The sequence below is a fragment of the Moschus berezovskii genome, chromosome 8 (genome assembly GCF_049115385.1).
Source record: "Moschus berezovskii isolate FMDL1 chromosome 8, NW_MosBer_1.0, whole genome shotgun sequence".
Lineage (NCBI taxonomy): Eukaryota > Metazoa > Chordata > Mammalia > Artiodactyla > Moschidae > Moschus > Moschus berezovskii.
In genome coordinates this window covers 104,011,671-104,039,246 of record NC_142467.1, presented here as the reverse complement: position 1 = coordinate 104,039,246, position 27,576 = coordinate 104,011,671, and the positions used below count along the sequence as shown (strand labels likewise).

General features: G+C 54.4%; 2 protein-coding genes across 6 annotated transcripts; one reads left to right on the top strand and one right to left on the bottom strand.

Annotated features, from left to right (window-relative positions):
• The first annotated feature begins 985 nt into the window (after positions 1-985).
• On the top strand, positions 986-13,632 carry HACL2 (2-hydroxyacyl-CoA lyase 2). 4 transcript variants are annotated; one of them, XM_055429904.2, is made up of 16 exons: positions 986-1,056; positions 1,654-1,798; positions 3,552-3,753; positions 3,886-4,013; positions 4,115-4,253; positions 4,342-4,453; positions 8,611-8,710; positions 8,863-8,960; positions 9,076-9,212; positions 10,069-10,203; positions 11,841-11,955; positions 12,045-12,214; positions 12,288-12,358; positions 12,441-12,512; positions 12,694-12,799; positions 12,931-13,632. In XM_055429904.2, the coding sequence occupies exons 2-16, from the start codon at positions 1,664-1,666 to the stop codon at positions 13,107-13,109; spliced, it is 1,899 nt and encodes a 632-aa protein (XP_055285879.1). In that variant the 5' UTR covers positions 986-1,056; positions 1,654-1,663; the 3' UTR covers positions 13,110-13,632. The 4 variants fall into 4 exon arrangements, with proteins under 4 accessions (XP_055285879.1, XP_055285875.1, XP_055285876.1 ...); XM_055429900.2 differs by having other exon boundaries at positions 1,033-1,168; XM_055429901.2 differs by lacking the exon at positions 986-1,056 and adding an exon at positions 1,069-1,222.
• A 7-nt stretch (positions 13,633-13,639) lies between these two features.
• SYDE1 (synapse defective Rho GTPase activating protein 1) lies at positions 13,640-20,465 on the bottom strand. Of its 2 annotated transcripts, XM_055429899.2 has the most exons (9): positions 20,308-20,465; positions 18,383-18,718; positions 17,953-18,278; positions 17,634-17,826; positions 17,249-17,463; positions 16,471-16,597; positions 16,109-16,269; positions 15,312-15,537; positions 13,640-15,040 (listed from the first exon to the last, which is right to left on the bottom strand). In XM_055429899.2, the coding sequence occupies exons 1-9, from the start codon at positions 20,393-20,395 to the stop codon at positions 14,637-14,639; spliced, it is 2,076 nt and encodes a 691-aa protein (XP_055285874.2). In that variant the 5' UTR covers positions 20,396-20,465; the 3' UTR covers positions 13,640-14,636. The 2 variants fall into 2 exon arrangements, with proteins under 2 accessions (XP_055285874.2, XP_055285873.2); XM_055429898.2 differs by having other exon boundaries at positions 17,634-18,278.
• Positions 20,466-27,576: the final 7,111 nt, after the last annotated feature.

Sequence of the window (27,576 nt, the reverse complement as noted above, 5' to 3'; positions counted from 1 at the left end):
TGGTTTCTCGAGTACTGGTTTCTGCAACAGAATGATTCTACGGAATATGAACGACGGGGTAGAATTCTCAGAGGGCTTCCCTGGTGGCTCAGAGGTTAAAGTGTCTGCCTCCAATGCGGGAGACCCGGGTTCGATCCCTGGGTCGGGAAGATCCCCTGGAGAAGGAAACGGTAACCCGCTCCAGTATTCTTGCCTGGAGAATCCCATGGACGGAGAAGCCTGGTAGGCTACAGTCCACGGGTCGCAAAGAGTCGGACACGACTGAGCGACTGAACGGAACGAAATCCCAGAAGTTGACTCGGGATGGGAACCAGTGTAAAAACGGTAGGGTTTGTCTTGGAGAGAAGCAGAGCGTTGGAGACCATAATTACTCCCCCTTTACTGATGGGGAGATCGTTTTCCAGAAGGCTGCAATGTGGTCAATCGCGGGCTGGAACGGGGACCACTCCAAGAGTGTTCCCTCTCCTTCACTGGAAGCAGAAAAATTCCAAGCTTGCAGGAAGTGGGCAGGGCCTACGAGGGTAAGGGAAACAGTGGAGGCGGGCCTAGGGGAGAGAGGGCGGGCCTCTGCCTTTGCAAAATTGCGGTGGGGTGGGAGGCCGAGTCTGGAGCCCGAGAGAGGGGCAGGGTTTATTTGGGGTTGGATCACGGATGGTGACACTGGGCGAGGGGGTCTGTGATCGTCCGTGCTGGGCCAACGTGAAGGGGCGTACAGAATGCCTGCTGTGGAAAGCAGTTTGGGCTCGGAATGCCGGGAATCTGCAGGCCACCAATTTGGGGCCAAGATACCGGAGGAGGGCGGATCCGCCTGACGCCAGGCTACTGAAAGTTGTAGAGGGGCGTGGCTTCTTGTTTAAAAAAAAAAAAAGGGTGTGCCTGTGTGAGGCTTGCAGCGCAAGCCAGTGAGAAGCGAGGGAGGGCGGAGCGTGTGCAAGAGGCGGCCAGTAGAGACAGCGCTCTTAGAGGAGGAGCCTGTGTCCCGGAGCGTGGCTAGGGCTCCGCGCATGCGCGGAGGGGTGCCCTGGATCCAAGCGGCCTAAAGGGGCAAGGACACAGGTACTTGGCCCAGCCCTTTCAAGTCGTGCGCCTGGTCACGTGACACGTAGGGCGCCGAATTCCTTTGGAGTCAGCGCCATTTCCTATGGATGAAGGTTAAAGTGCCACGCGGGTAGGAGGAGCATTCTTATACGATCTGACCTTGACTCACGACCTGGAGTCGGAGGTCAGATTGGAGTCCAGGCGCTCTCTGGAGGGGAGGGGTCCGGCTTCAGGAGAGGGTCATGCACGCTGACTCGGGGGTGTAGTCGTGGGGTGGGCTCACCACTAGACGAAGATTCGGGTCCTTGATATCAAAGAGAGGTAGGTCTTCCCGCCGACCCACTGAGAAGCAGATAAGTGGGAAATAATTGGAGACGTCGCCGCATTGACCTGTGGTGGCCTAATTTAGGTGGTCGTGGTAATATAAGGGGCGGGGGGGGTTGGGCTAGCGTTGCAAGGGGCGTGACGTGGTCAGGAGCTTGGACGTGTAAGGGGCGTGATCGTTTAGGTGCGCGACAAGGGGCGTGGCCGGGATCTGGGCTGGGAGAGGTGGTGTGCCTTCTGGATAATTTAATTGTCGCGTCCAAATCCTAGCACTGTCCTTTCTTTCCTTAGGTGTCAGCTCATGGAGGCCGCGGCTGCTGCAGCCCCAGCTTGGGGCTTCTTCCCCTCTTTCCTGCTTCTGGCCTTCGGAACTCTAGTGGCCGCCTTGCTGGGCGCCGCTCACCGCCTGGGGCTCTTCTATCAGTTGATGCACAAGGTTCGGGGGCATACAAGGGTGGCGGGCCGGGGGCAGTCAAAGGAGTGGACTTCCGTTAGCACCGTTTCCAGCTAACCCATTTCACAGGCGGGGAGAGTGAAGTTCCGATTAATGCAGAGCGACTGACTGGTCGGGAAATTCTAGGATCTGGTCGCTATTGCGGAACTGCTTCCGGGATCCTGGACTTTGTCTCTAGGAAGAGGCCACAGGGGAAACTAGAGCTGCGCGGCACTCCACACCCCACCTACCCCCTTCCTTAAAGGTCCCCAGTCCTTTTCACAGAGCGATGCTCCCTAACACGGTGGAGTCAGAGTGCTGAGGGCAGGCCCCAGAGGTGTGGCTGGCCGTGACAGTTTTGTGATGGTAGCTGTCTGCTCTGCTCAACGGTTTAGAGCAATTTTCCCATGTACCCAACAGTTTGTCTTCATTTTCCACAAGCGGAAACCGAGGCTCAGAGAGGCTGTGTGATGGCTTGCCTCAGGTGACATGTTTGGGGAAGAAGTGACCCCACAGACCTGGCTCTGAACTGCTTGGCTCCTCGCAGAGATTCGCCCATTCCGAGACCCTCTCCCTGTCTTTCTTTTAAAGTCTTTACTGAATTTGTTCCAGTGTTGCTTCTGTTTTATGTTTTGGTTTTTTGGCTACCAGGCAAGTGGGATCTTAGCTCCCTGCCCAGGGATTGAACCCACACCCTCTGCACTGGAAGGCAAAGTCTTAACCCCTAGACCACCAGGGAAGTTTCTCTCCTAACCTGGAGCAGCGCCACTAGCCTTGAGGACTTGTAAAGATTTAAGACAAAGGCCGGGCTTCCCAGGTGGTGCAGTGGTAAGGAACCTGCTTGCCAATGCAGGAGATGTGGATTTGATCCCTGGGTTGAGAAGATCCCCTGGAGAAGGAAATGGCCATCCACTCCGGTATTCTTGCCTGGTAGGTCTCGTGGACAGAGGAGCCTGGCAGGCTGCAGTCCATGGGGCTGCAAAAGAGTTGGACATGACTGAGTGACTGAACAACCACAACAACAGTGACAAAGGCCTCTGGTGCATGGGGCTGTGTGGAGGCTGGGGCTGGGAAGCCCCAGCATTGTCTTTGCCACAGGCTGCTCCCGTGCTAGGCACCTGGTGGTTGGCAGCCTGTGCGCGGGGCCTGCTCCAGTGGGTGGGAGGGGCCTGGGAGACAAGTCAGCAGTCTCCTGGTGTGGAGCCCTGATACCGGAGGGCAGGCCGTTCAGGAGTCCCAGCCAGTGGCTTCTGGCCAAGCTCCCTTGGGTTCTGTGGATCCACCTTCCCTAATCTCTCTTCCTGCTTGCGCCACAGGTGCCTTGAGAGCACTGATTCTATGGGACTTTGAATCTTGCTCAGGAGTCTTGGTCTCAGAGTTGTAAAAGGATATATTGTCGGAAGGCTCTGATAAGATGCCTGGTGTGGCTCCGTGGTAAAGGATCTGCTTGCCAATAAGGGAGACACGGGTTCAATCCCTGGGTTGGGAAGATCCCCTGGAGAAGGAAGGTAACCCATTCCAGTGTTTACTGCCTGGGAAATCCCATGGAGGAGCCTGGTGGGCTACAATCCATGCTGGTCGCAGAAGTGTCAGACACGATCTAGCGATTCAACAACACAAAGCAACACCGAGCTTCCCCTGCCTTCCCACCTCGCCCCTCCCCTCCTTCCTGGGGGAGGGGGTAGTTCCTCTTCCCACCCGCCCTGGTGCCTGCACCTTGGTCCTTGACACTCTCTCCTCCCCTCTCTCGGCCTAGGTGGACACGGCGAGCGTCCGGCATGGTGGGGAGAACGTGGCAGCCGTGCTGAAGGCCCACGGTGTGCGCTTCCTTTTCACGCTGGTCGGGGGACACATCTCGCCACTGCTGGTGGCCTGTGAGAAGGTGGGCATCCGTGTGGTGGACACCCGCCACGAAGTCACAGCTGTCTTTGCCGCCGATGCTGTAGCCCGCCTGACTGGTGAGGGCAGAACGGGGAGGGCTGGGGGCTGGTGAGACTGGGATGTCTTTGAGGGGGCAGGGTTTTTATTTGGGGTGGGGGAGGAATGTGGCTGGGAGGGTGGACCCAGCTGTGACAGGGTTTGTGTTCCAGGGACGGTGGGTGTGGCCGCAGTGACGGCAGGCCCTGGCCTCACCAACACTGTGACTGCGGTGAAGAATGCCCAGATAGCCCAGTCCCCAGTCCTGCTCCTGGGCGGGGCTGCCAGCACCCTGCTGCAGGTGCCCTGTCCTGGTGGGGATGGGGGGCAGGTGGCAGGGACCCCAGGGAGCCCAGAAGTGCTCATGTGTTGACTTCCTAGACTTTTTTCTGTCTCTGCTAGAATCGGGGTGCACTCCAGGCAATTGATCAGATGTCCCTGTTCCGGCCGCTCTGCAAGTTTTGTGCTTCTGTGTGGAGAGTGCGGGATATCATCCCCACCTTGAGGGCCGCAGTGGCTGCCGCACAGTCGGGCACCCCGGGTAGGTACTGGAGCGGGGGCTGGGCAGTGGTCCCGCCCTGGCACCTGGGAGGCACAGCAGACTGAGCATTCTCCTTGTCTCCATGTAGGCCCGGTGTTTGTGGAACTGCCTCTGGACGTGCTGTACCCCTACTTCATGGTTCAGAAGGAGATGGTGCCAGCCAAGCCGCCCAAGGGCCTCATGAGTCGAGCGGTCCACTGGTAAGTAGCCCGGCTCCTACCACTCCCTCCCATATTCCCTGGCTTTTCCCACAGATCCCTGCCAGTACCCATCCTTTCTTTGACTCATTCACTGATTTGCACATTAGTTTGAGAGGAGCCAGCCACGGGGAGAGTGTCCTAGGGAGAGGAGACAGCATATGCAAAGGTCCTGAGGCAGGAATGAAGTTTGTGGATTGGGAAAGCAAAGTGGCCAGTGTAGTGGCCGCAGATGAGCCAAGGGGAGAAGGGTAGAGGCTGAGCTGAGAGCAGTCAGCAGGAGCACCTGGGCAGACCTGGGGCTTTGTTTTTTTAAATAAATGGCTGTGATTTTTTAAATAAAAGGTCTTGAACATGTTACAATGTTGCTTCTGCTTTGTGTTTTTTTGGTCTCAAGGCATGTGGGATCTTAGCTCCCAAACCAGGGATCGAACCTGTACCCCTGCATTGAAAGGCACCGGACTGCCAGGAAAGTCCCTGGGGCTTTGTTTTTAATTTGAGAGCCATTGAGAAGCATTTCAGGACCTTAAGCACTGGCATGGGGTACCCTGGTTTGGTTTTTTAATTATTATTATTATTTATTTGGCTGTGCTGGGTCTTCATTGCTATGCAGGCTTTTCTTTAGTTGTGATGAGTCGGGGCTACTCTCTCTAATTGCAGTTTGTGGGCTTTTCATTGCAACGGCTTCTCTTGTTTAGGAGCACAGGCTCTAGGATGTGTTGGCTTCAGTAGTTGCAGCTCCCAGGCTGTAGAGTACAGGCTCAGTAGTTGTGGCACCTGAGCTTAGTTGTCCTAAAGCATGTGGGGTCTTCCCAGGCCAGGGATTGAGGCCTTGTCTCCTGCATTGGCAGGTGGATCCTTTACCACTGAGCCATCACGGAAGCCCTGGTTTGGGTTTTTATTAACGATCCCTCTGGCTCTTGCCAGAGAGTGGACTTTGGGGTCAGGTGGAAGCTGGGAAGCCAGGGAGGAGGTGTGGCAGTCCCTGGGATGAAAGATGATGGTGGCCTGGAATCTCGGCGGTAGCTGTGGAATGCAGAGATGTGGATGGATCTCATATGAGTGTCTGGACCTGCAGCAGGACAGGATAAGGGGACAGTGGGTCCCTATAGGCCCATGACATGGGCACAGTTCACTCTGGGGCCTCCTATGGGACTTTCAAGTGGTGAGTAGCCTGGGTGTTGGAGAGAGCAGGGTAGCAGGCCTGGCGTGGGATATAAGCTTGAAGGTTTTCTTGGAAGAGCTGCAAGTTTCATGGAGGAACGTCTTTCCATTGAGAGGCTGAAAAAGGTTATAAGTAGGGGCATAGACTGAGCAGAGGTATGTGAGAAGGATCATTTCTGGTCACCACTGAGGTGGACCTGGCTGAAACAGGACACAGAAAGGAGAACCAATTCTCCTCCTCTTGCCCCTCTGTCCCTTCCATTTGCCTGTCCTTGCCCCTCTGCCTTCTACTCCCCCTCCAAATATTTAGTGAGTGCCACTAAGTGCTAGGTGCCAGGATGGGCATGAATAGGACAGACAGGTCCCTGCCCCCTGGGCATGTGAGGAGCACCTGGAAGGCCAGCTCATGGTGTAGCAGGTTAACTCGCATGTCTTTTATAATAACCCTTAGAGTTAAGACTCAGGTATTATTCAGCCCATTTCACAGATTAGGTAACTGAGACCCAAGGCAGCTGAATGACTTGCATGCAGTTGTCCAGTTTGTTAATGGTGCACTAGGGTTCAGCCTGAAGGAACCTTCAGTGCTTAATCCACACAGCTATGTTCTCTCTGTCACGTAGCTGGAGTGAATTGAAAGTCCAGAGAGATGGGTTCAAATCCCAGAACTACCACTAGCTAGTTGTGACCAAATGATTAAACCTCTCTCTTTCTTTTTCCTTCCAGTTTTATTGAGATCTAATTGACATAAACAGCACAGTGTAGGTTTAAGGTATACAGCATAATGATGTGAGTTGTGTATATTGTGATTAAAGCTTGCTTGATGTCAGCTTCCTCATCTGTAAGGTGGACAAACATTGCTTTTTCTCTCTAGACTAAAATTTTGTGAGAAATAAAGTGAGATGATTTTGATAGTGCAAAGCATATGCTGAAGTAGAAAAGAATTAATCATTATTACCTTAAATAAGAATAGGGCTGAGTCCATAAAAAAGAAGGAAATAATGCCATTTGCAGCAACATGGATGGATCTAGAGACTGTTATGCTGAGTGAAGTAAGTGAGCTAGAGATGGAGAAATATCATATGACATCCCTTATATGGGGAAGCGAAAAAGAAATGATACAAAGGAACTTATTTATGAAATAGAAAGGGACTCACAGACTTAGAGAACAAACTTGTGGCTGCCAGTGGGGAAGGAAGGGGGGAAGGGATAGTTAGGGAGTTTGGGATAGACATGTACATACCGGGCTTCTCAGGTAGAGCTAGTGGTAAAGAACCTGCCTGCCAGTGCAGGAGACGTCAGAGACTCGGGTTAGATCCCAAGGTCGGGAAGATCCCCTGGAGAAGGGCATGCAACCCACTCCAGTATTCTTGTTTGGAGAATAACATGGACAGAGGAGCCTGACAGACTACAGTCCATAGCGTCGCAAAGAGTTGGACACGACTGAAGTGACTTCGCATGCACGCACGCACGCACATACACACGGCTACATTTAAAATGGATGACCAGCAAGGACCTACTGTATAGTACAGGGAACTCTGCTCAATGTTATGTGGCAGCCTGGATGGAAGAGGAGTTGGGAGAGAATGGATACATATATATATATATGGCTGGGTCCCTTTACTGTCCGCCTGAAACTATCACAACATCGTTAGTCGGCTATACCCAATGTAAAATTAAAAGTTAAAAAAAAGATAGAGCTGAGTCCAAAGTCATATCAAGCGTAAGGCAAGGTGTCTCCCACCCTTCCTGCAGCACGATTAGGGAACTGCCCCACTAAGGCTGACTTATGCCTTGCCTTCTTTCCACATATAGTTTCCCATGGTTCCTCTTCTCATTTTCTGCCATCTTTACTCCTCCTCAAAAGAGAAACAGAATCTTCACGCTCTGATTAATTCTATCCAGCTGAGGCCCACATGTGTGTTTTTGTCTGTGCGGGCAGGAAGCAGCTGGATTAATCTTTGTCTCTAGGGCCCTGCACTGAGCCTTGTGGAGAGTCAGGGCCCTGTGACCCAGTGAGTAAGGAGGTGTCAGAAGCCAGAGAAAGACAAGAGTACAGATGTTGTTAAATAACTCCCATTAATAGAGTGTTTGGGCCTCCCTGGTGGCTCAGTGGTAAAGAATCCTCCTGCCAATACAGGAGATCCCTTGGAGAAGGAAATTCCAACCCACTCCAGTATTCTTGCCTGGGAAATCCCATGGACAGAGGAGCCTGGCAGGCTACCGTCCATGGGGTTGCAAAGGAATTGGACACACAAGACTTAGTGCCTAGACAACAGTACAGTGTTTTGCAATGTGCTTTATATCCTGCTTTATATCTGCAACGTGCTTTATATTCGGAGAAGGCAATGGCACCCCACTCCAGTACTCTTGCCTGGAAAATCCCGTGGACGGAGGAGCCTGGTAGCCTGCAGTCCATGGAGTCCCTAAGGGTCGGACACGACTGAGCGACTTCACTTTCACTTTTCCCATTCACGCATTGGAGAAGGAAATGGCAACCCACTCCAGTGTTCTTGCCTGGAGAATCCCAGGGATGGGGGAGCCTGGTGGGCTGCCGTCTATGGGGTCACACAGAGTCAGACATGACTGAAGCAACTTAGCAGCAGCAGTTATATCCTGAGTGGATATATCACTGGACCTTGGGAGAGACGGTCCCTTTTACATTTACAGAGGAGTAAGGTCAGCAAAGTTAAGTCACTCAGCCAGGGTCACAGGAAGCGGCAGAGCCAGAAACCAGCCCACATCTGTCTGACCCGGCGGCTCTGGCCCCTGATTCTGGTGCTCCAGCCTGGGGCCCTTGCTTCTCAAGGTCTGTGTCAGCTGGAAGCTTCCAAGGGGAAACAGGCCACTGGACCAAGTGTCTGTGTGTCCCCGGGTCATGGCTCATCCACCTCTGTTCCTGCCCTGCCTTTCCAGTCCCTTTCTGGGCCCTTCTCCTTCAGCTTCTGAAACCCTGGTAGTTACTCCTGGTAATGGCCTCTTCCTCTTCTCTTTTGCAGGTACTTAGAGAATTCCCTGGCCAACCTCTTTGCAGGAGCTTGGGAGCCTCAGCCTGAGGGGCCTCTGCCCCTGGACATTCCCCAGGCCTCTCCCCAGCAGGTGACTTACCTCTGTTCCCTGGCCAGGGAGCCCCCACCCCCAACCACTGCCACATGCTGAGTGGCTTCTCTCTGAGTCAGCACTGGGGCTGTCATCTTGGGGGCCTCCTGGTGACCCAGGTCGGCTCTTTGAGCCCCTGCCTCTTGCTCCAGGTTCAGCGATGTGTGGAGATCCTGAGTCGGGCCAAAAGGCCCCTCATGCTAATTGGGAGCCAGGCTCTGCTGCCTCCGACATCCGCGGACAAGCTTCGGTGAGAAGCCTCCGGCCTGCCCTTATTGTTACGGTCACATGCCTGGTCCCCTGGTGCCCTGGGAGGAGGGGTGGGCCCTGGGCCACATTCACTTCTGTTCTGCCTGGATCCCCAGGGTTGCCGTGGAGACCCTGGGCGTCCCTTGCTTCCTGGCGGGGATGGCACGGGGACTGCTGGGCCGCAACCACCCCCTCCACTTCCGGCAGAACCGCAGGGCCGCCCTGAAGAAGGCAGACGTGGTCGTCCTGGCAGGTGGGCCTGGTCCTCCGACCTCTCACCCCTGATTTCTCTCCAGGTGGCAGTCGTGTCCGGGACCCAGCCTTACACAGAAGGGCACGCACAGAGAGCGGGCGCCTGTGGGGCTGTGCATGCAGCACTCGCATATGTATGCATCATACAGCATTGACACAGCCCGGACCCCGACTGCACACATCTTCTTACATAAAGTGCTCTGAATCCTGCGAGGCACAGAATAGTTTTATCAGTTAGCTACTGTTGTATAATAACCACCCTAAGTGCAGTGGCTTACAATGTGCTTATTATTTCTCAAGACCCACCTATGAGTTAGTTGACAGTTTTTTTTTTCTCATTTTGGCAGGGCTCGTCCCTGAGTCTGCAGTCAAGGAGGCGGGAAGGCAGTGGTTGGGCTGGCTTGTGTACTTGGGGGTTGACTGGCTGCAGGACTGGGCTAGCATGGCCTCGGTTGGGGTAACTGGGTTCTCTCTCTCCCCCTACCTCCTCCTCCATGTTTCTCATCATCCAGCCAGGTAGCCTGGTCTTGTTCACTTGGTGGGTGATGAGAAACGTGCAGGGCTGGGGGAACAAGGTTATATCAGAGAGAAGGATGGAAGCCGCAAGGCTGCCGGCGGTCTGGCTTCAGGAACACACGCCATGACTTCTCTCGCATTCTTACGGGCCAGGGCACCATAGGTCCTGGGGCCAGTCTAGGTTCCAGGAGTGGGGACCTGCAGAGTCTTCTTGTAGGAGGCACTGGCACAGGGAGAGGTGAAGGGTGCATCCACCCTACCACAGTGCATTGAGTAAGGTAGCGGGCACCCCCCCAGGAAGCTGGCCCTCGGTCTGCTGAGACCCCGTCCCCTTACCCCAGGAACAGTGTGTGACTTCCGCCTGTCCTATGGCCGTGTCCTCAGCCGCAGCAGCAAAATCATTGTTGTCAACCGTGACCGGAAGGAGATGCTGATCAACTCAGACATTTTCTGGAAACCCCACGAGGCTGTGCAGGGTGAGCCCCTCCTTCTGTATGTGTCTCTTTTCTTCTGGCCTCTGCTGACAGCTGGCTTGAGCTGGGTGCTGCTGACCAAGGCCTGGATCCTGCCCCAGGGGGCACCCAGTTGGCCGGAGATGCGTATTTGTCCCTTAGACTGGTAGGTGCTTCTGGATGAACTAAGGGTAGGGGTTTTTTTTTTAGAAATTTTTATTGTGCATAAAATGGTCATTCCCCTTCGTAGGTCAGTTGTTACCACCTCTAAAATTGTTTACTGTAAACCGGAGCTTCCCAGACGGCGCTAAAGAATCCTCTTGCCAGTGCAGGAGATGCAAGAGATGCAGGTTTGGGAAGATCCCTTGGAGGAAGAAATGGCACCCACTCCAGTATTCTTGCCTGGGAAATCCCATGGACAGAGGAGCCTCTCAGGCTACAGTCCATGAGGTCACAAGGACTCAGACCCGAATGAGCGCACACGTGCACGTGCACACACAGCATGTGTACCAGGGGGAAGGCCTGGGAATGTGCATGTGATCACGTGTCCTGACTGTACTCTCCCATGTTGTCTGCTGCCCTTAGGACCTGCCCTGGGGTCTCTCAGTTTTTCTGTCGTGGCTCTTCCACCCCTGTTCAGTCCTCTTCCACAGCCTTTTCATGTCCTGCTTTGCCCATCGTTCCAAGGACGTTGACTCTACCCTGCAGTGTAGGTGAGAGGGAACTTGTGTCAAGCTAAGAAATGGCACCGTGTGCATTCACGTTTGGGAAGATCCACTGGAGCAGCTGATGGGGAGCAAGTTGGAGAGGAACAGGTAGAGGCACGGGGGCTGTTAAGGCCACGACGGAAGCCATGAGGCCTGGAGTTGGGGTGGACAGGGAGGAGAAACTCGGCTTCTCTGAGCCTCTGTGTGAGCATTTCTGAGATGGAGCTGATGGAAGGTACATCGTCATTGGCTAATTTGTTCGCTCTCCAATACTCTGTGTGCCTGGGTTGTCGAGATGTGCTTGGACGATAGAGGTGTTTTCAGTGACATGTTTCAGAGGCAGAACTGACAGGTCTGTGTGACCCAGGGTGTGAAGGGAGAGGCAGGAGACGGAGGCTGATGTGAGTTTCTAACTCACTGTGTAATTTTTTTATTTTTGGCTGCACTGGGTCTTCATTGGTGCATGGACTTTTCTCTAGTTGTGGCCAGTGGGGGCTACTCTTTAGTTTCAGTGTGCAGGCTTCTCACTGCGGTGACTTCTCTTGATGCGAAGAACAGGCTCTAGGGTTCGGCTCCTGGGCTCAAGAGCACAGGCTCAATAGTTGTGGTGCATGAGCTTGGTTGCTCATTGGCATGTGAGATCTTCCCGGACCAGGGACCAAACCTGTGTCTCCTGCATTGGTAGATGGATTCTTTACTGCTGAGGCCCCAGGGAAGCCCTGCTAACTCACTTTGGCCTTGCTCTCCCTCTCACCCCTGTCACCCTAACCCTGGTTCTGGCAGGTTCTGGGGTGTTTCACCCATTTTGCCTTAAGGCCATCTCCCCCCCCTCCTCCCCCGCTGCCTGCTTCCTTGCCTCAGATGCCTGTTGGCTTCCTGCTGCCTTTGGGCCTCTGGTGCTCAAAGGGTAGGAGGTGGCCTTCTCCCCACAGCTGTGCCCTCTTCCTTCCCCAGGAGATGTAGGCTCCTTCGTGGTGAAGCTGGTGGAGGGCCTCCGGGGTCAGGTGTGGGCCTCAGACTGGGCAGAGGAGCTTCGGCAAGCCGACCAACAGAAGGAGCAGACCTATCGGTGCGGGCTCGGTAGAGTGGACTTGGTGGGTCATGGGTTCCTGGCAGGCCAGGCTGCTGGCTCTGCTGACTTGCCTTGCTCCATCACAGGGAGAAGGCACTGATGCCCGTAGCCCAGCATCTTAACCCGGTGCGGGTCCTGCAGCTGGTAGAGGACACTCTGCCTGACAACTCCATCCTGGTGGTCGATGGCGGGGACTTTGTGGGCACAGCTGCCTACCTGTTGCAGCCCCGTGGGCCCTTGTGTTGGCTTGATCCTGGTAAGGGCAGACCCACACCTAGGGCAGCTTGCACTCCTCTGGGCCTCTTCACACCTGCTCTTGGTTCTCCTAGGGGCCTTCGGGACTCTGGGGGTTGGTGCCGGATTTGCACTTGGGGCCAAACTGTGTCGGCCGGATGCTGAGGTGAGTCAGAGCGTGCTGGGTGCGGGAGGCTTGCTGTTTCTGGGCTGTAAGCCAGCCCAACCATCCTTGGTACCCACCTCAGGTCTGGTGCATGTTTGGGGATGGAGCGTTTGGCTATAGCCTCATCGAATTTGACACCTTCGTCAGACACAAGGTGACCGGGCGGGCTGACCCAAGGGAAGCTCGGAGCCTGGGGTTCTGGGAGATATCCTCAGGGGTGGGCTGGGGAGGGAGCTCCTTATCTGGCAGAGGTCCTGTCCCTACCTTTCACCTGCTGCTGGCCAAGCCTTGGGACTGAAGGCCTTGGCCTGGCCTCCTCCTCTCCCTTCCTGCAGATCCCAGTGATAGCCTTAATAGGAAATGATGCTGGCTGGACCCAGATTTCCAGGGAGCAGGTGCCCTCTCTGGGCAGCAATGTGGCCTGTGGCCTGGCTTACACTGGTGAGAGGGGCCTGGATGGGCGGGGACGGGGAACGCCATTTCAGGGTCAGCTGAATGTGTATTCCTCTCCTGGGCTACCTGCATGGGGGGCTGGGTTTCTGCCACCATTCTGACTTGCCCTTCCGTTTTAGATTATCACAAGGCAGCCCTGGGACTGGGGGCCCAGGGCTTGCTGCTCTCACATGAGAATGAGGATCAGGTGGTCAAGGTGCTGCGTGACGCCCAGCAGCAGTGCCAAGATGGCCACCCGGTTGTGGTCAACATCCTCATCGGGAGGACGGACTTCCGGGATGGCTCCATTGCCATGTAGGGCCTCATGGGTCAGTGCTCTTGGCTCTCTTCCCACCCCTGTGTCTAGCTGGCTTGGAGTTTCATCCTTGCCTACCCTGGGCCTAAGCCATGAGGCCCAGTGACCCTGCGATCTTCCCTGAGGACAGGGAGGGGCTGGATGGAGTCAGAGCTAAGAGAGGCTCAGACAGCCCTGGGGAGTCCTTGGGCCTATTTCTTGGTGAGCTCAACTGTGTCCTTTCTCCCCTCACTTGTTCAGTCGCTATGTCGTGTCCATCTCTTCGTGTCCATCTCTGCAGCACGCCAGGCTCCTCCATCCCTCCACTATCTCCCAGAGTTTGCTCAAATTCATGTCCATTGAGTCGGTGATGCTATCTAACCATCTCATCCTCTGCTGCCTCCTTCTCCTTTTGCTCTCGGTCTTTTCCAGCATCAGGGTCTTTTCCAATGAATTGGCTCTTTTGCATCAAATGGCCAAAGTATTGCAGCTTCCTGTCTCACACACTGAATAAACCACATCTGGTCCATGGGGGCCCAAGTACTCATCCCAGAACCTGTGCATATTGATTTATTGTCCACAAAGATGGAAGTGAGGGAAAGAGCGGGGAGACAGGAGGGGACCCTACTCTCCCACTGGAACTCTGGGGCTCACTGAGGCACCATTACTGGGGACTTCAGGGTGCCTGGGCACTGCAAATTCTTCTCCCTACCCCCTCTGTGGTCCCTGAAAGAGTCCCATATACCCACTCTAGACACGTCCATACACATTACTCCTCACAGACAGACACACACGCAGGGAGGCAATAAATATGTTCCGTACCAAAGTGCCCCTGGCCTGACACTTCAGGTGGGGCCCCTCCAAAAGGGAGGTCTTATAAGTGCTCAATTTCTTCAGGAACGGGGAAGAATTGGGGAGGGGAAGGGCCAGACTCTTGCTATCTACTTTTGTTGGTTTGAGGCAATTATGGGGTTTTCCCTGGAAAAGAGGGTGGTGAAACCAGTTGTTTTTCTATAAGCCCCAGGCTGCTCCTATCTATCCAGAGCCCAGGAGAGGGGCTTCCCCCACACCCTGCCTCAAACAGCACTTCTTCATAGTCCTTGGGCCCAGTGAGGGAGAAGCAGAGTGCAGTGCTCAAAGCTAATACTGATCTGGTTGGCAGCAGCAAGGACTGACTGGGAGGGTGTCTCATCATCTCAGGGTGATGCTCACAGTAACTGGTGTTTCCCTGGCTAAGGGGAAGCAAAAGATGCCGGCCCTGCAAGCAGAACTGCCTTTTGGCAGCCAGGAGAGAAGTCATTGGTACTCAAGAAAAGACGGCCACAATAGCTGGTCCCTAAAGTCCCCCATCCCCCGGCCATCGCAACCAGTGCCCTAATAGTACTGGAAATGGGGAATGGTTCTCAGCAACGGATTGGGTGGTCGCTAGGCAACTCCCCAGTAACCAGGAGTTAGGCCTGAGCTACAGGTCTGGTCCTCCCTAGGTCGTTAGGGCACTGCCTTAGCAACCAGGAGCCTGGCCTTAGTAATTGGGGTCCAGCCCCGTCCGGCTCAGAGACACACGTTGATCTGCTTAGAGAGCTCTCTTTCCAGGTCCAGGATGAGGGCATCAAAGTCTTTGAGGTTCAGGTGCGGGTTGAAAGGCGCCTCGAAGTCGTCTTCGAAATCGGTGGCGCCAGTCGGCTCGCCAGCCTCGTCGTCCTCATCTTCACTGTCGCTGCCCGTCACGTGGTCGTAGTCTGGCCCGGAGAGGAAGTCCCGCCCGCAGGGCAGGAAGTCCCGCCCACAAACGCTCCAGTCACCCGCGTAGCGGTTACTCGGGGGGCTTTCGGGACCGCCCCGGCTGCGGGGCCGGGTCACCACTTCGGGGCTCGCTAGCGGCAAGTGCAGCGACGGCTGTCGTTTGGGCCGCAGGTACGGGACTAGCTCCGGAGGCTCTGGGGGCCTGCGGGGATCTGCAATGGGAGAGGGAGGGCTAGGATGATGTCACGCCCAGCGGCGGCACCGAGGCCTCTGATTGGCTGCTTAGGTAATCACGCCCCTGATTGGCCTGTCAAAAGGCAAGGCCTTCGACCGGATCGGGATTTCACTGGCTGACCTAGTGCTGGTTGCTCAGGCAACGAGGCACTGGTTTTTATTCTGACGAGGGGGCGTGTCTCGCCTGAAGCTGCTATCGTCTGGGATAGCAGGCTCTCTTCGGCGGCGCGGGGGAGGGGGCCAGCTCACCTGGCCAGGCTTGCAGCAGATAGTGCAGCACCTCGATATGGCGCTTGAAGTCCACCGCGTTCGAGAGACCCGGGCCAGAGCTGCGGATGCGGGGCCTGGCCGGTGCCTGGCGCGCCGGCAGCAGCACGGGACCGAAGCAAACGGCCAGGTTCTGCGGAGTCATGCGGTTGTGGGCGTGGAAGGAGGAGACAAGGCGCAGGTGGTCCAGGAGAAGTGTCAATGTAGCCTGAGAGAAGAGGGTTGGGAGAGTACGAGGTGGGCAAAGTCGGTCCCCTGTCGCACTCGAGGGTGACTAAGGCGGTTCAGAATGGGGAATCTGAGATTCAGAGTCTCTAGGAGACGATCCTGCTAGAACTTAGCTATTAGTATTATCCTCCCATTTTGCTGGAGGGAAGACTGAGGCCAAAGGTAACAACTTTGAAATGGCAGAACTTGGGCTTGAACCTTCTCCTCTGTGTGTTAGGCAGGGCTGGTAGTAATCCCATTTTACAGATGAGGATATTGAGGCACAGAGGCAGGATCCCATAGCCAGGAACCTCCCTTATGGTAGGTTGACAGACCTCTGTTCAGAGTCTGTTAATTTCGATACACCCTGCCTCTGAAACCTGAGGCAACTCACTCCACTGCCCTGGGCCTTGGCTTCCATTATCTATAAAGTGGGGATACTAACAGCACTAGGGGTGTGATGGTGCCACACACTCATGGCCATCACCAGCCCAGGCACGGGGGAAACATTCTGCTGATGTCAGTTCACTCCCTGTCCTGCCCACTCTCCCCACCCCCCAGGCCCAACTCACCCTCTCCACATCTGGCAGGCAGCTGAGGAGCTCACGGGTGCCCTCAGTGCTGGACGGAGCCCTGCTTGGGGGCCCTTGGGCCATGGCCTCCAGCACCACCTGATAGAGGGGCTGAGTGATGAGTGGGGTAGGCAGTTCCCGAAGATAATCCTTGAGAATGCCTGTGGATATAGGCCCACACTGGTTAGGGAACCCCTGGGTTCTGAGGCTGGAACTTCAACGGGGGCTGGGAGGGCGGAAAGAGGAGGAGGATAGGTGCAGGAAGGTAAAAACAAGGCCAACAGAAGGGGTGAAGTCCCAGAGGGACCAGAGGGATAGCCTTGAGTTGAGGGTTGACTGGGAGAGCAAAGGGGCAAGCTGACCGGTGATGACATTGATATCAGGGTACAGGTCCTCAGAGAGGCAGACAGCTGCACTGTCTCGCTCAAAGGCATCGCGAAGCTCTTTCTTCACGGCTGCCGAGCCGCACAGACGGTATAGCCCAACTACCTGGGGGTAGGAGCAGAGAGGTGTCTTTTTTGTCAGAGTACAGTCTGATGTGGGCCCTGTGGGGTGAGGGCCAGAGGCCTGGATCCAGGTGGCAATGGGCTGAGAGGTTGGGGGCTGGCTGAAACTTCACTGGCTGCCTTTCTGTTCTTCTGACACCTGTCATGGGGGACCCCATCTGGCTGCTTGGACAACCCAGCCCTGTTAACCCTTCAAATTACTTGTCCTGGCACCCACCTCCTTTGACTCAGGAAACCTTGACTCCTTTTCAGCTTACTTGTCACCTTCTCTGGAAAGCCTTCCCTGACTACCCCAACCAGCAGGTCAGGTCCTGCTTTAAGCTGTCCCAGCTTCTTCACTCTTACCCTGGCCAGTTTCATATATGTGATTTATTAGTCATGTCTTTCTCCCCACCCAACTCTGAGCTCCAAAAGGGCTGGGATCCTATGTTATCGAATGAACAGAGGACCCATGAATTCTGGGCTAGATGCTAGGATCTGGGGGTGTGTAGGGCACTCCTGCCCTTGTCTAGGCTGGGATTGGAGCTAAGAGTTCCCTAGGTGGGGTAGGGGGAAGCCTGGCCTCCATACCCTGGGTGTTCTGGGGAGTGGTTCTGAGGTCTGGGGGCTAGCTAGGGTGGGGTGAGGGACTTACCCGCAGCCCTCGGCGCTCAATCTGCCCAACACACTTCTGAATAATGAGAGGCACCTGGCCAGGGGACTGCTCACGCTCCACCAGCAGGGGCAAGGGCAGCCCAAAGACGCGGGGCTCAGCAGTGCCGGGTAATTCTTGTTGCTCCGACAGGGTCAGCTTGGCATACAGCAGCCCTTGGGGCTCGAGGCGCACGGCCAGCTGCTGGGCCTGGCACCCTAAAGACACAAGGGGGACTTCCTGAATGGTCTGCCCCCATCACTTCCTGTGCCCTGTCCCCTAGGCCAAGCTACTTCCACGCCCACCCCAGCGGGCACTCTAGAGGAAGGAGGGAGCAGGGAGCTGAGTCCTGTGCCCTCCCCGCCCCCTCCGAGACCATGCACCCTACCTCGGAAAACCGTGGGCAGCAGTACAGTGCCCTGGGCGCAGGGCCGGTGCCGCCGGACACCGGGGTCCCAGGCCAGCACCAGGGCCCGCAGCAGCCGGGCTGCCTCGAGTTCCAGGTGAAAGGTGTGGTCCAGCCGCAGGAAGTCTGGCCCCCCACGCAGCGGCCCGGTTCGGGCCCGGGCCACCCCATCCACCTGCAGCAGGCAGCAGAGGTCTCGCGGAGTGGCCCCAGGCGCCGGCCGCAGCCCCCCCAGCCCGTACAGGTGCAGGCTGAGGCGGCCCCAGAGCGCAGCCGGGGGCGGCCGGGCGGAGGGGCCCACCTCATAGGGGCGGAAGGCAGTGGGCGACGGAGGCCCTGCGGGGCGCTCGGGAGAGTCGCCGTCACTGAGGTAACCCGCCCTCGGGCCGCGTGCGCCCTCAGCTACTGCTGTCCGCCCTGGGGTCCCCACGCTGCTGTCCAGGTGGTAACGACTGATGACCGAGCCCTCGGGGGCGGCCCGCTCGCGCTCTCGGCTTGTACGGGTGCTCCGCAGACTCAGTCGGCGCCGCAGCTCAGGCAGCTTCTTCATCTTCATAGAGAGGCGCCGGGCCGGGCCGGGGGACTTGGTGCGGGAGGCTTTGGTCGGGGGGCTGGCAGGGGCTGCGCCTGTGGGGACAGCAGACCTCAGGGTCCAGAATTCTAGGCTTGGGATGGGGGTGATTATGCTTGTAGTCACCTTGCGGGCCCCAGGCTGGGAGGCTTGTGCTCACCTGGAGAGGCTGGGCTGTCTGCCTCAGCTGAGCCTGGCTGTGGGCCTGGGAGCTCCGGTGCTGGGAGTCTGGGGTCCTCCTCTGGGATGGGGTTGTACCAGATCTCACCAGCAGGCTCCCCACTGCCAGGCGCCCCCGGCCCCAGAGTGGCTTCCTCTGGTGGCTTGGCCCCGCCCAGCACCCAGCGGCGGCTGCTGGGCTCCAGGCTCTGCAGGTAGGCACCGTGAGCCGGGCTCCGAGATGCCTCAGGGCTGGGGGGCCCCTCCACTCCAGCCTGGGGTCCTTCTGGGGCCTGGGGCTCTGGAGGACTGGGCTCTGGACGCTGGGCTGGTCGGCCTGGCAGAGAGCAAGGGGAGTGAGATGCCGCCTCACACTGCCCCCAGAGCAGCCCCAGCCCAGGGCTCTTCCCCTATGGGACATGGGGTGCACTCAGCCTGGACACACTCCACATTCATTTGGAATGGGTGGCTGCAGGCTGGCAGTCTCATCCGCTACCAGCTCCCCACCCACAACTCCCTACCCTAGTGTCCCAAACAGGACTCTGTCCGTCTGCCCTCCAGCCTCAGAGGTCCAGAGGGGTTTCTTCTGGTCTGGGTCCTGCATTCCCCACTCTACATCCCCATGCCTCTCTTTAATGCTGGCGTGGAGCCCTGCCCTTGTGCCTTCTTAGTGGGTGGCTTCGGGGAAACCACTTGCCACCTGAGCCTCACTGCCCTCCTGTGATATGGAGGGTGGTGGTGGTGGATTTGATGCCCTCCTTCAGGGAGACTTCAAGGGATCTCAGCATGAGCACACTTCCTAGGCACTCATATCTCGGGCACATACACAGCCCATGGTGGATGCTGGCTAGCGCGCTTAGAAGACCAGGGCAGGCATGACAGCGAGTGTGTGGCTGCCAGGTTCTCCTTTACCCGCAGCATGTTACTCCCCACCTTGCTGCCTTTCTTTCCAAACTTTGCCCCCATCCTGTAGCTGACCCTGTGTTTTAGCCCAGACAGACCCCAAGAGTTTTTGCTTTCGGACCCCTCCTCCCCCGCCCCGCCGCTGCTCCATCCTCCTTTCTCGGACATCCCGGGCTGTTTCCTGTGTGTGTTTGTGCGTGGGCACCCCTGTCCCTTCTCTCTGCCCTGGGAACCCTGGGAATCTCTGGGAAGACGGCTGGGGGGAGGTCAGATCCATGAAGTCCTCTGCCTTCCCTCCTTTAACCCCTTCCTTTCCTGGACTTCCTGTCCCACGCAGCTCCCATTTCTTTAAGGTCTTCCATGCCGACTCCCTCCTCTGGTCATCTCATACTTCCACTCCCCGAGTCTCTCTGGGCTCTCATTTAGTAGCCTAGTCCACAGAGCTGTTAAGTCGCTTCACTGGTACTGTGTAAATTACCCAAACTGCTCTGTGCCTCAGTTTCCCCATCTGTATAAGGGGGCAGTTTCCCGCGGCTGCCTAAGATGGGTGCAGCTGCGGTTGCGGGCTAATCGGTAAGGGGATTGGGAGGTGGCCCCCACGATTGACGCACCGCCTCTCTCCCTCCTCTGCAGGGTGTACACCCCCATGTCCCATCCCTGGTCTCTGGGGCACAGGGTGTCGCCAGCCTGGCCTGACTAAGCCCTAGTTTCTCAGCCTCCCAGCTCCTCCTCCACTCCACTCTCCAGGCCCCATTTCCTGTCAGGGGTGAGGCCCCCTCCCGGGCCTCCCGAGGAGCCCGCAGCGCTGGCATCCCTGGTCAAGCGCACATAACGGTCCGCGCCCCCTCTCCCCCCAGCCCGTTACTTCCACGACCCCTGCCTGCCCCGGCCCCCAGCCCCGACCCGCAGGGGGCTCCGCGGGGCTCCCCCTGTCCCCTCAGCGGTCCCTCCTTGGGGCCCCGGGACCCTCTTCCAAGCCGGGCGGGTTCGAGGCCCCTTCTCCCCCACCTCCCTGTCTCTCACCGCGCTCCTTCACGTCCGACTTTTTCCGGGGAAGTTTCTCCCGGCCCCGAAGGCGGGAGAAGGTCTTCCTGAGCAGCGGCTCGGCCATGCTGGGGCCCGGGCCGGGCTGAGTGCGCGCCCCGGGCTCCGGCCGCGCCACCCCCCCGCCCCGCCCGGTCTCCCCGCCCGCCCCCCGCCCCGCGCCAGCAGGAAGCGCATTCCGGGAATGCTTGGCCCAAACTTTTTTTTTTTTGCCCTTCCAGCAGCCTGAGCGAGCGATGCTGGGAGTTGTAGTCAATCGCCAGGGCCGGGCGGGGGACCTGTCACCGGCTCTTGTCTTTCCTCTCTCCCACCATTAGTGATCGCGTACAGCAGGTTCTCTTGAGTTTACTTCCAAAACGTGTCCTGCACAAATCCACAGATCTCTTCTCTTTCCTCCCACCCACTGTTCCAGCCTGGTGCAAGCCCTGGCATCGCTTATTTTGATGAGATCCCCCTCTTCCCTTAGTTTCCCACTCTCTTGCCTTCCTCCTCTGTCCAGTTCTCCACTCCTCCCTCCCCCCAAGTCCAGTTACTACTGCTTGTTAACAAACCACCCCAAAGTTTAGTGGCTGTAAATCAGCCGTGCTATGATGCTCATCTGGAGGCGTGTTCACTTACAGGTCTTGCAATTGATGCCAGGTGTGTACTGGGACTGTCGCAGGAGCTGTGGACTAGGGCACCTGCACAAGCCTCTTGCCAACAAAGGTCTGTACAGTCAAACCTGTGGTTTTTCTAGTAGTCATGTATTTTGTGAGAGTTGGACCGTAAAGAAGGCTGAGTGCAGAAGAAATGAGGCTTTCAGATTGTGCTAGAGAAGACTCTTGAGGGGCCTTTGGACAGCAAGGAGACCAAACCAGTCAATCCTAAAAGAAATCAAGCCTGAACATTCATTGGAAGGACTGATGCTGAAGCTGAAATACTTTGGCCACATGATGTAAGAGCTGACTCGTTGGAAAAGACCTGATGCTGAGATAGACTGAAGCAAAAGGAGAAGAGGCTGGCAGAGGATGAGATGGTTAGATAACATCACTGAGTCTATGGACATGAATTTGAGCAAGCTCCTGGAGATAGTGAAGGACAGGGGAGCCTGGTGTGCTGCAGTTCATGGGTCACAAAGAGTCGGACACAACTTAGTGACTGAACAACCAGCCTCTTGGTGTGAACTGGGTTCCTCCTAGTAGGACAGTAGTCAGGGTAGTTGGGTTTCTTACAGAGCCACCCAGGGCTTCAAAAATAAACAAAGCAGAAACTACATTACCTTTCCTGATCCAGTTTTTAGTGTCACACTGTTTTACTTCTGGCACCAGATTCAAGAGGAAGGGACACAGACTCCACCTCTCTCAGTGGGTGGTGTGTCATAGTGACCTTGTAACATTCTTTGTGCAAGAAATGTGAGATGGGAGATGTTTTTGTGGCTGTTTTGGAAAATTTAACCATTTTACTCCTATATTCCATTCTCCATGCAGTGCCCAGAGTGGTCTTAAAAACCCAAAATCAGATCATGGCATGCCCCTGCTGAACAGTCTTCCCATAACTGCTCACTCCACCTAAAATAAAATCCAGATTCCCACAAATAAAACCCAGTCCCAGCAAGACTTCTGACTTTATATCCTTGGTTGTCTTCATCGCCCATCATGACCTCCTGTCTGGCTCTTCTTCACATCAAACTGTTCCTGCCCCAAGCCCTTTGCACATGCAGTTCCCTCTGGCTAGGAAGCCCTGGTTCTTCTGAAGCTGCCTCTTTCTCGTCCCTTAGGTCCAATGGCATTTCCTTAGGAGGCCCTCACCTCCCTGACCACCTACCATTGTCTAGACGTTATTACATCACTGTGATTCATTTCTTTTTTAAATTAAAAAAGTTTTTTTTTTTTTTACTGCACCACATGGCATGTGGGATCTTAGTTTCCCAACCAGGAATCAAACCCATGCCCCCTGCATTGTAAACACAGAGTCTTAACCACTGCACCACCAAGGAAGTCCCTTTGTTTCTTGTTATACTTGCCGTGGCTTAAACTCTATAGTTCTAGTGACTTTTTCTAGTTTATCTGTCTCCTTGTGCAGACTGGGGCTGCACAAGATAATACTTGTCTGTCTTATTTACTGCTGAATGTGCAGGTAGGAGATCAGGTGGCAGGTGGTAGAGGCTTGGACAGAGAATGTTGTGTGTGTTTGGTGATAATGTATTTTGGTACAGATCTCTGTGTTTATCCTACTTGGAGTTCATTGAGATTCTTGGATGTGTATATTCATGTCTTTCATCAATGTTGGGAAGTTTGGGGACATTATTTCTTCAACTATTCTTTCTGCCCCTGTTGCCTCTCTCCTGTGATTCCTGTTAGGCATATATTGATATACTTGATGGTGTCTCACAGGTTTCTTAGGCTCTGTTAGTTTCTTGGTTCTATGTATTTGAGAGGGGTGGGGTCCACACCATCAGATTTGAGGGAACTGCTGACAGTGGAGAGGGGGTTGGGGGTCAAGGCAATACCTTTTCACAAGCTGAAGGGAGGGACTGCAGGACTATGGTCCTTTGGGGTACTGTAACTCAGAAGAGCTGGAGGCTGATGTAGGGGTGAGAGCAGCCCTTGGTTCCACTGTGTGTGTGTAATAGGTTGCTTCAGTCATGTCTGACTCTGTGTGACCCTATGGAGTTTAGCCCACCCAGCTTCTCTGTCCATGGGATCCTCCAGGCAAGAATACTGGAGTGGGTTTCCAGGCCCTCCTTCAGGGGATCTTCCTGACCCAGGGATCAAACCTGTGTCTCTTACCACCAATGTCACATCGAATGATCAAAGGACACTCACAGGTCACATCAATATTTGTTATTATTTTTCTTGGTAAACCCTTTTGACAGAGCTTCTGTATGTTTCCTGTTGCATTTATTTGGTTACATGTAACTCATTTAATACCCACTCCAGTGTTCTTGCCTGGAGAATCCCAGGGATGGGGGAGCCTGGTGGGCTGCTGTCTATGGGGCTGCACAGAGTTGGACTCGACTGAAGCGACTTAGCAGCAGCAGTAACTCATTTAATTCACAGTTGGCTATGATTCTCAGTGCTTAGAAATTGTTGATAAAACAAAAGATCTACAAACTTTATATTATGAAATGATTATGAGTGCTAAGCTTCACACTGTGTGAATTTTGTACAATAATTCATCTGAATTTTGCTAGTTGCTCTTCAGGTTTTGGTGTGTGTGCACATTTGTGTATTTTGTTTCCTCCAGATAGTCACATCATTGGCTGATGTACTATGCTTATGATGCTTGATGGAGAAATCAGCCCTCAGCAGATACAGGGATTTGTTGAAATGCAGGCAGAGGGCGCAGGTTAGGTTTGAGTGGAGCTCTACACCTCTGCAGCAAACAATGGAAGTTGATGAATATGTATTCTACCTTCCTCACCCTTCAGGTGGATTGACTAAAGTGTGTGTTCTGCACTGACTCTCAGAGGTCCTCGTGGGATTGAGTCCCAGCAACCCACAGTGGAAACTTGCAGATCAATGCACTCTTAATGATTCCCTTCCCCTCCCTGTCTCACTTCTCCACCTCCCTCTCACCATTTTCTCTGTGTGTGTGTGTCAAGTCACTTCAGCTGTGTCCAACTCTTTGTGAGCCTGTGGACTGTAGCCCACCAGGCTCCTCAGTCTATGGGATTCTCAGCCAAGAATACTGGAGTGGGTTGCCATTTCCTCCTCCAGGGGATCTTCCTGACTCAGGGATCGAACCTGTATCTCTCGTGTCTCCTGCATTGGCAGGTGGGTTCTTTACCACTAGCACTGCCTGGGAAACCCTTGAGCATTTTCTAGGTCACTTAAAAAAATTATTTATGGTGGTGCTAGGTTTTCATTGCTGTGCGCAGGCTTTCTCTAGTTGCAACGAGCCGGGGTTACTCTCTAGTTGTGCTGCGTGGGCTTCTCACTGCATTGCTTCTCTTGTTGTGGAGCACAGACTCTAGGGCATGTGGGCTTCAGTAGTTGTGGCTGGTGGACTTGCCCTGCTTCTTGTGAAGTCTCCCTGGACCAGGGATTGAACCTGTGTCCCCTGCACTGGCAGGCAGATTCTTAACCACCATCAGGGAAGTCCTCCTAGATCTCTTAACCATCAGAGAAGTCCTTAACCATCAGGGAAGTCCTCCTAGATCTCTTTCCAAATAAACTACTTGTCCTTGAATCCTTATCACAGGGTCAGCTTCTGGGAGATGCCAAATGAAGACATTTCTCTCTAGGCCTCAATTTCCTTATCCATTCCAAGGGAAGAATAACTCCCCCTGTTGTGGGAGTAGGAGGTGTTGGGGATGAGGCATGCATCTGTGAGTTAAGTCCCCTGTCTGCTACGTCTCTGGGGGTCCTCACTTCCTGGGAAATGAAAGGTGGAGCTGATTACAGGGAGTTTCTGTCACCTTCTGTTGTCATTGCAGTTGTTCCCGCACTGGAGGCTCACTGGCATCTTGCATCTTCCAGGATGACAAGGTAAGTTCTACAGCCTGCACAGTTCTCTCTGACTGGGAGTCAATCCTCAGAGGTAGCAAGGAAGAAGTGGTTGCCCAGAGATGTCCGCTGGGGCAGCATTGAGGAAGTAGAAGGGACAGAAGGTGGTTGAGTTCCCATGAGGCCGCTTCTTGAGGCAGGATGTGATATTGCCTGGAGGGCAATCAGAGAGGGCAGCATATGTTGGCCAGAGCCTCCCGATGACCCATGAAAAATCCCTGCTGGACAGCTGTAGAGCTGAAGCTGAGGTACAGAGGGGCCCCCTGTTGCCTGTGAGGTTGTTTTTGTTTAGTTACTAAGCTGTGTCTGACTCTTTGCAACCCCATAGACTGTAGCCTGCCAGGCTCCTCTGTCCATGGCGTTTTCCAGGCAAGAATATTATAGGAATGGGTTGATTGCTTTTCGGCCTTTTGGCTAACATCAAGTGTAGGAATGGGTTGCTGTTTCCTTCTCAGAGAATCTTCCTGACTCAAGGACTGAATCCGTGTCTCCTGCATTGGCAGGTGAAATCTTTACCAAGGAAGCCCTGCCCGTGTGGTTGTTGTTCAGTCACTCAGTCGTGTCTGACTCTTTGTGACCCCTCCATGGACTGCAGCACACCAGGCTTCCCAGTCCTTCACCATCTCCTGGAGCTTGCTCAAACTCATGTCCATTAAGTCGGTGATGCCATTCAACCATCTTGTCCTCTGTCGTCCCCTTCTCCTCCTGCCTTCAATCTTTCCCGGCATAAAGGTCTTTTCTAATGAGTCAGCTCTTTGTATCAGGTGGCCGAAGTATTGGAGCTTAAGCTTCAGCATCAGTCCTTCCAATGAATATTGGATTAATTGGATTGAATATTCAGGGTTGATTTCCTTTAGGATTGACTGGTTTGATCTCCTTGCAATCCAAAAGACTCTCAAGAGTCTTCTCCAATACCACAGTTCAAAGCATCAATCCTTCAGCACTCAGCCTACCTTGCTTGCTTTTATTATTAGCTGCAGGTCTGCTGGGCTCTCCTGATGACCAGGTTTCTGCACAGGCCCCAGGACATATTTGACAACTGGCCACCTGCAGTCAAACCAAGAGCTGCCCTAGTGCCCAACTTTTAAGGCCTGGGGATGCTGGTGTGGCCCCCAGGGCTTCATAGGTGCTAGTTGTCCCAGAGGTAGAGGAGGCAACCCAAACAGAGGACTACATTGGTCTATCCCCTATGAAAACCCGGGCACGACCGCTCAAAGGGAGCTACCCTGGGTGGCAGTACACCATGTGTGTTGCTTACCCGTGATTGCTAGGAGAATCAAGCACTGTCTACATGATACCACAGGGAGTGGACAGCTAGAAGCTAGAGCCTGGTCTCTTTTGGACCCTGCCCCGTGGGCCTTTTACCTTTGCTGATGCTATTTTTATTTAATGTTTAAAAATTAATTTTTATTGGAGTATAGTTGCTTTGCAATGTTGTGTTAATTTCTACTGAATAGCAAAGTGAATCATATATATATATATTATATATAAATATAAGGTAATGGCAACCCACCCCAGTGTTCTTGCCTGGAAAATCCCAGGGACGGGGGAGCCTGGTGGGCTTCTGTCTGTGGGGTCGCACAGAGTCAGACACAACTGAAGCGACTTAGCAGCAACAGCAGCAGCATATATATATATACACATACATACATATATATACACATATATATACATATACATACATATATATACACACACATACCCTCTTCTTTTTTGGATTTCCTTCCCATTTAGGTCACCACAGAGCTGAGTGGGGTTCCTTGGGCTATATAGTAGGTTCTTGTTAGTTATATGTTTTATATATAGTATTGACAGTGTGTATATGTCAATCCCAATCTCCCAGTTCATCCCACCTGGTGATTTTAATTTCTATCCTTTCTCTGCAATAAGCCATGAATATAGCAACTTTGCTGAGTTCTGTGAGCCCTTCCAGTGAATCACTAAACCTGAGGGTGGTCTTGGGGGAACCTCCTACTACTCAGATTCACAGAGAGGGCAATGATTCCCCAGATCCCTGATAAATGTACATTTGGAAGTAGAAACTTCCTTTCCAGGACCTTGGGCTCAAGTCTTACTGAGTCCTTTCTTATGTCTTGTTGGAGTGGCTTTCTAGCCACTCCCAGCAGCAGATTTGGTGAGGACTTTTGACCCCTGAGAACCTCACATTTGGCAGGACTTGAGCTGTTCCAAGTCATCCACCTGGGAGGTGGGTGGGAAAGTCACCCACCTGGGAGGTCATCCAGCATCATGATGCAAGAGGGATCAGGTTTTAGGGTCACACAGGTTGGATTGGAATTCCTCCCCACCCCATCTGATTCAGCATGTGCCCTTGGGACAGTCAGTTCCCCTGCATGATCCTCAGTGTCTGAATCTCTCAAACTGATCTGAATACCCAGTAAAATCCCATATGGAGAGAAAGAAATGTTATTGTACTCTCATACTGGCCAGGGAATCTTTTCCTGGTGCTGGGAAAGACTGAAGGCAAAAGGAGAAGGGGACAGCAGAGGATGAGATGGTCAGATGGCGTGACTGACTCAATGGACAGGAATCTGAGCAAACTCTGGGAGGTAGTGGAGGACAGAGGCGCCCCCTGCTATATCCGTTGGGTCACAAAGAGTTGGACATGACTTAGCGAACGAACAACAACTGGCCAGTGTCATTCATCCGTCAATCCTCTCATCCATCCATCCATCAGTTAATTCATTCCTTAATTTACTCAACAAGTAAATTTTGAGCAGCTGCTGAGCCCCATGATTGAAAA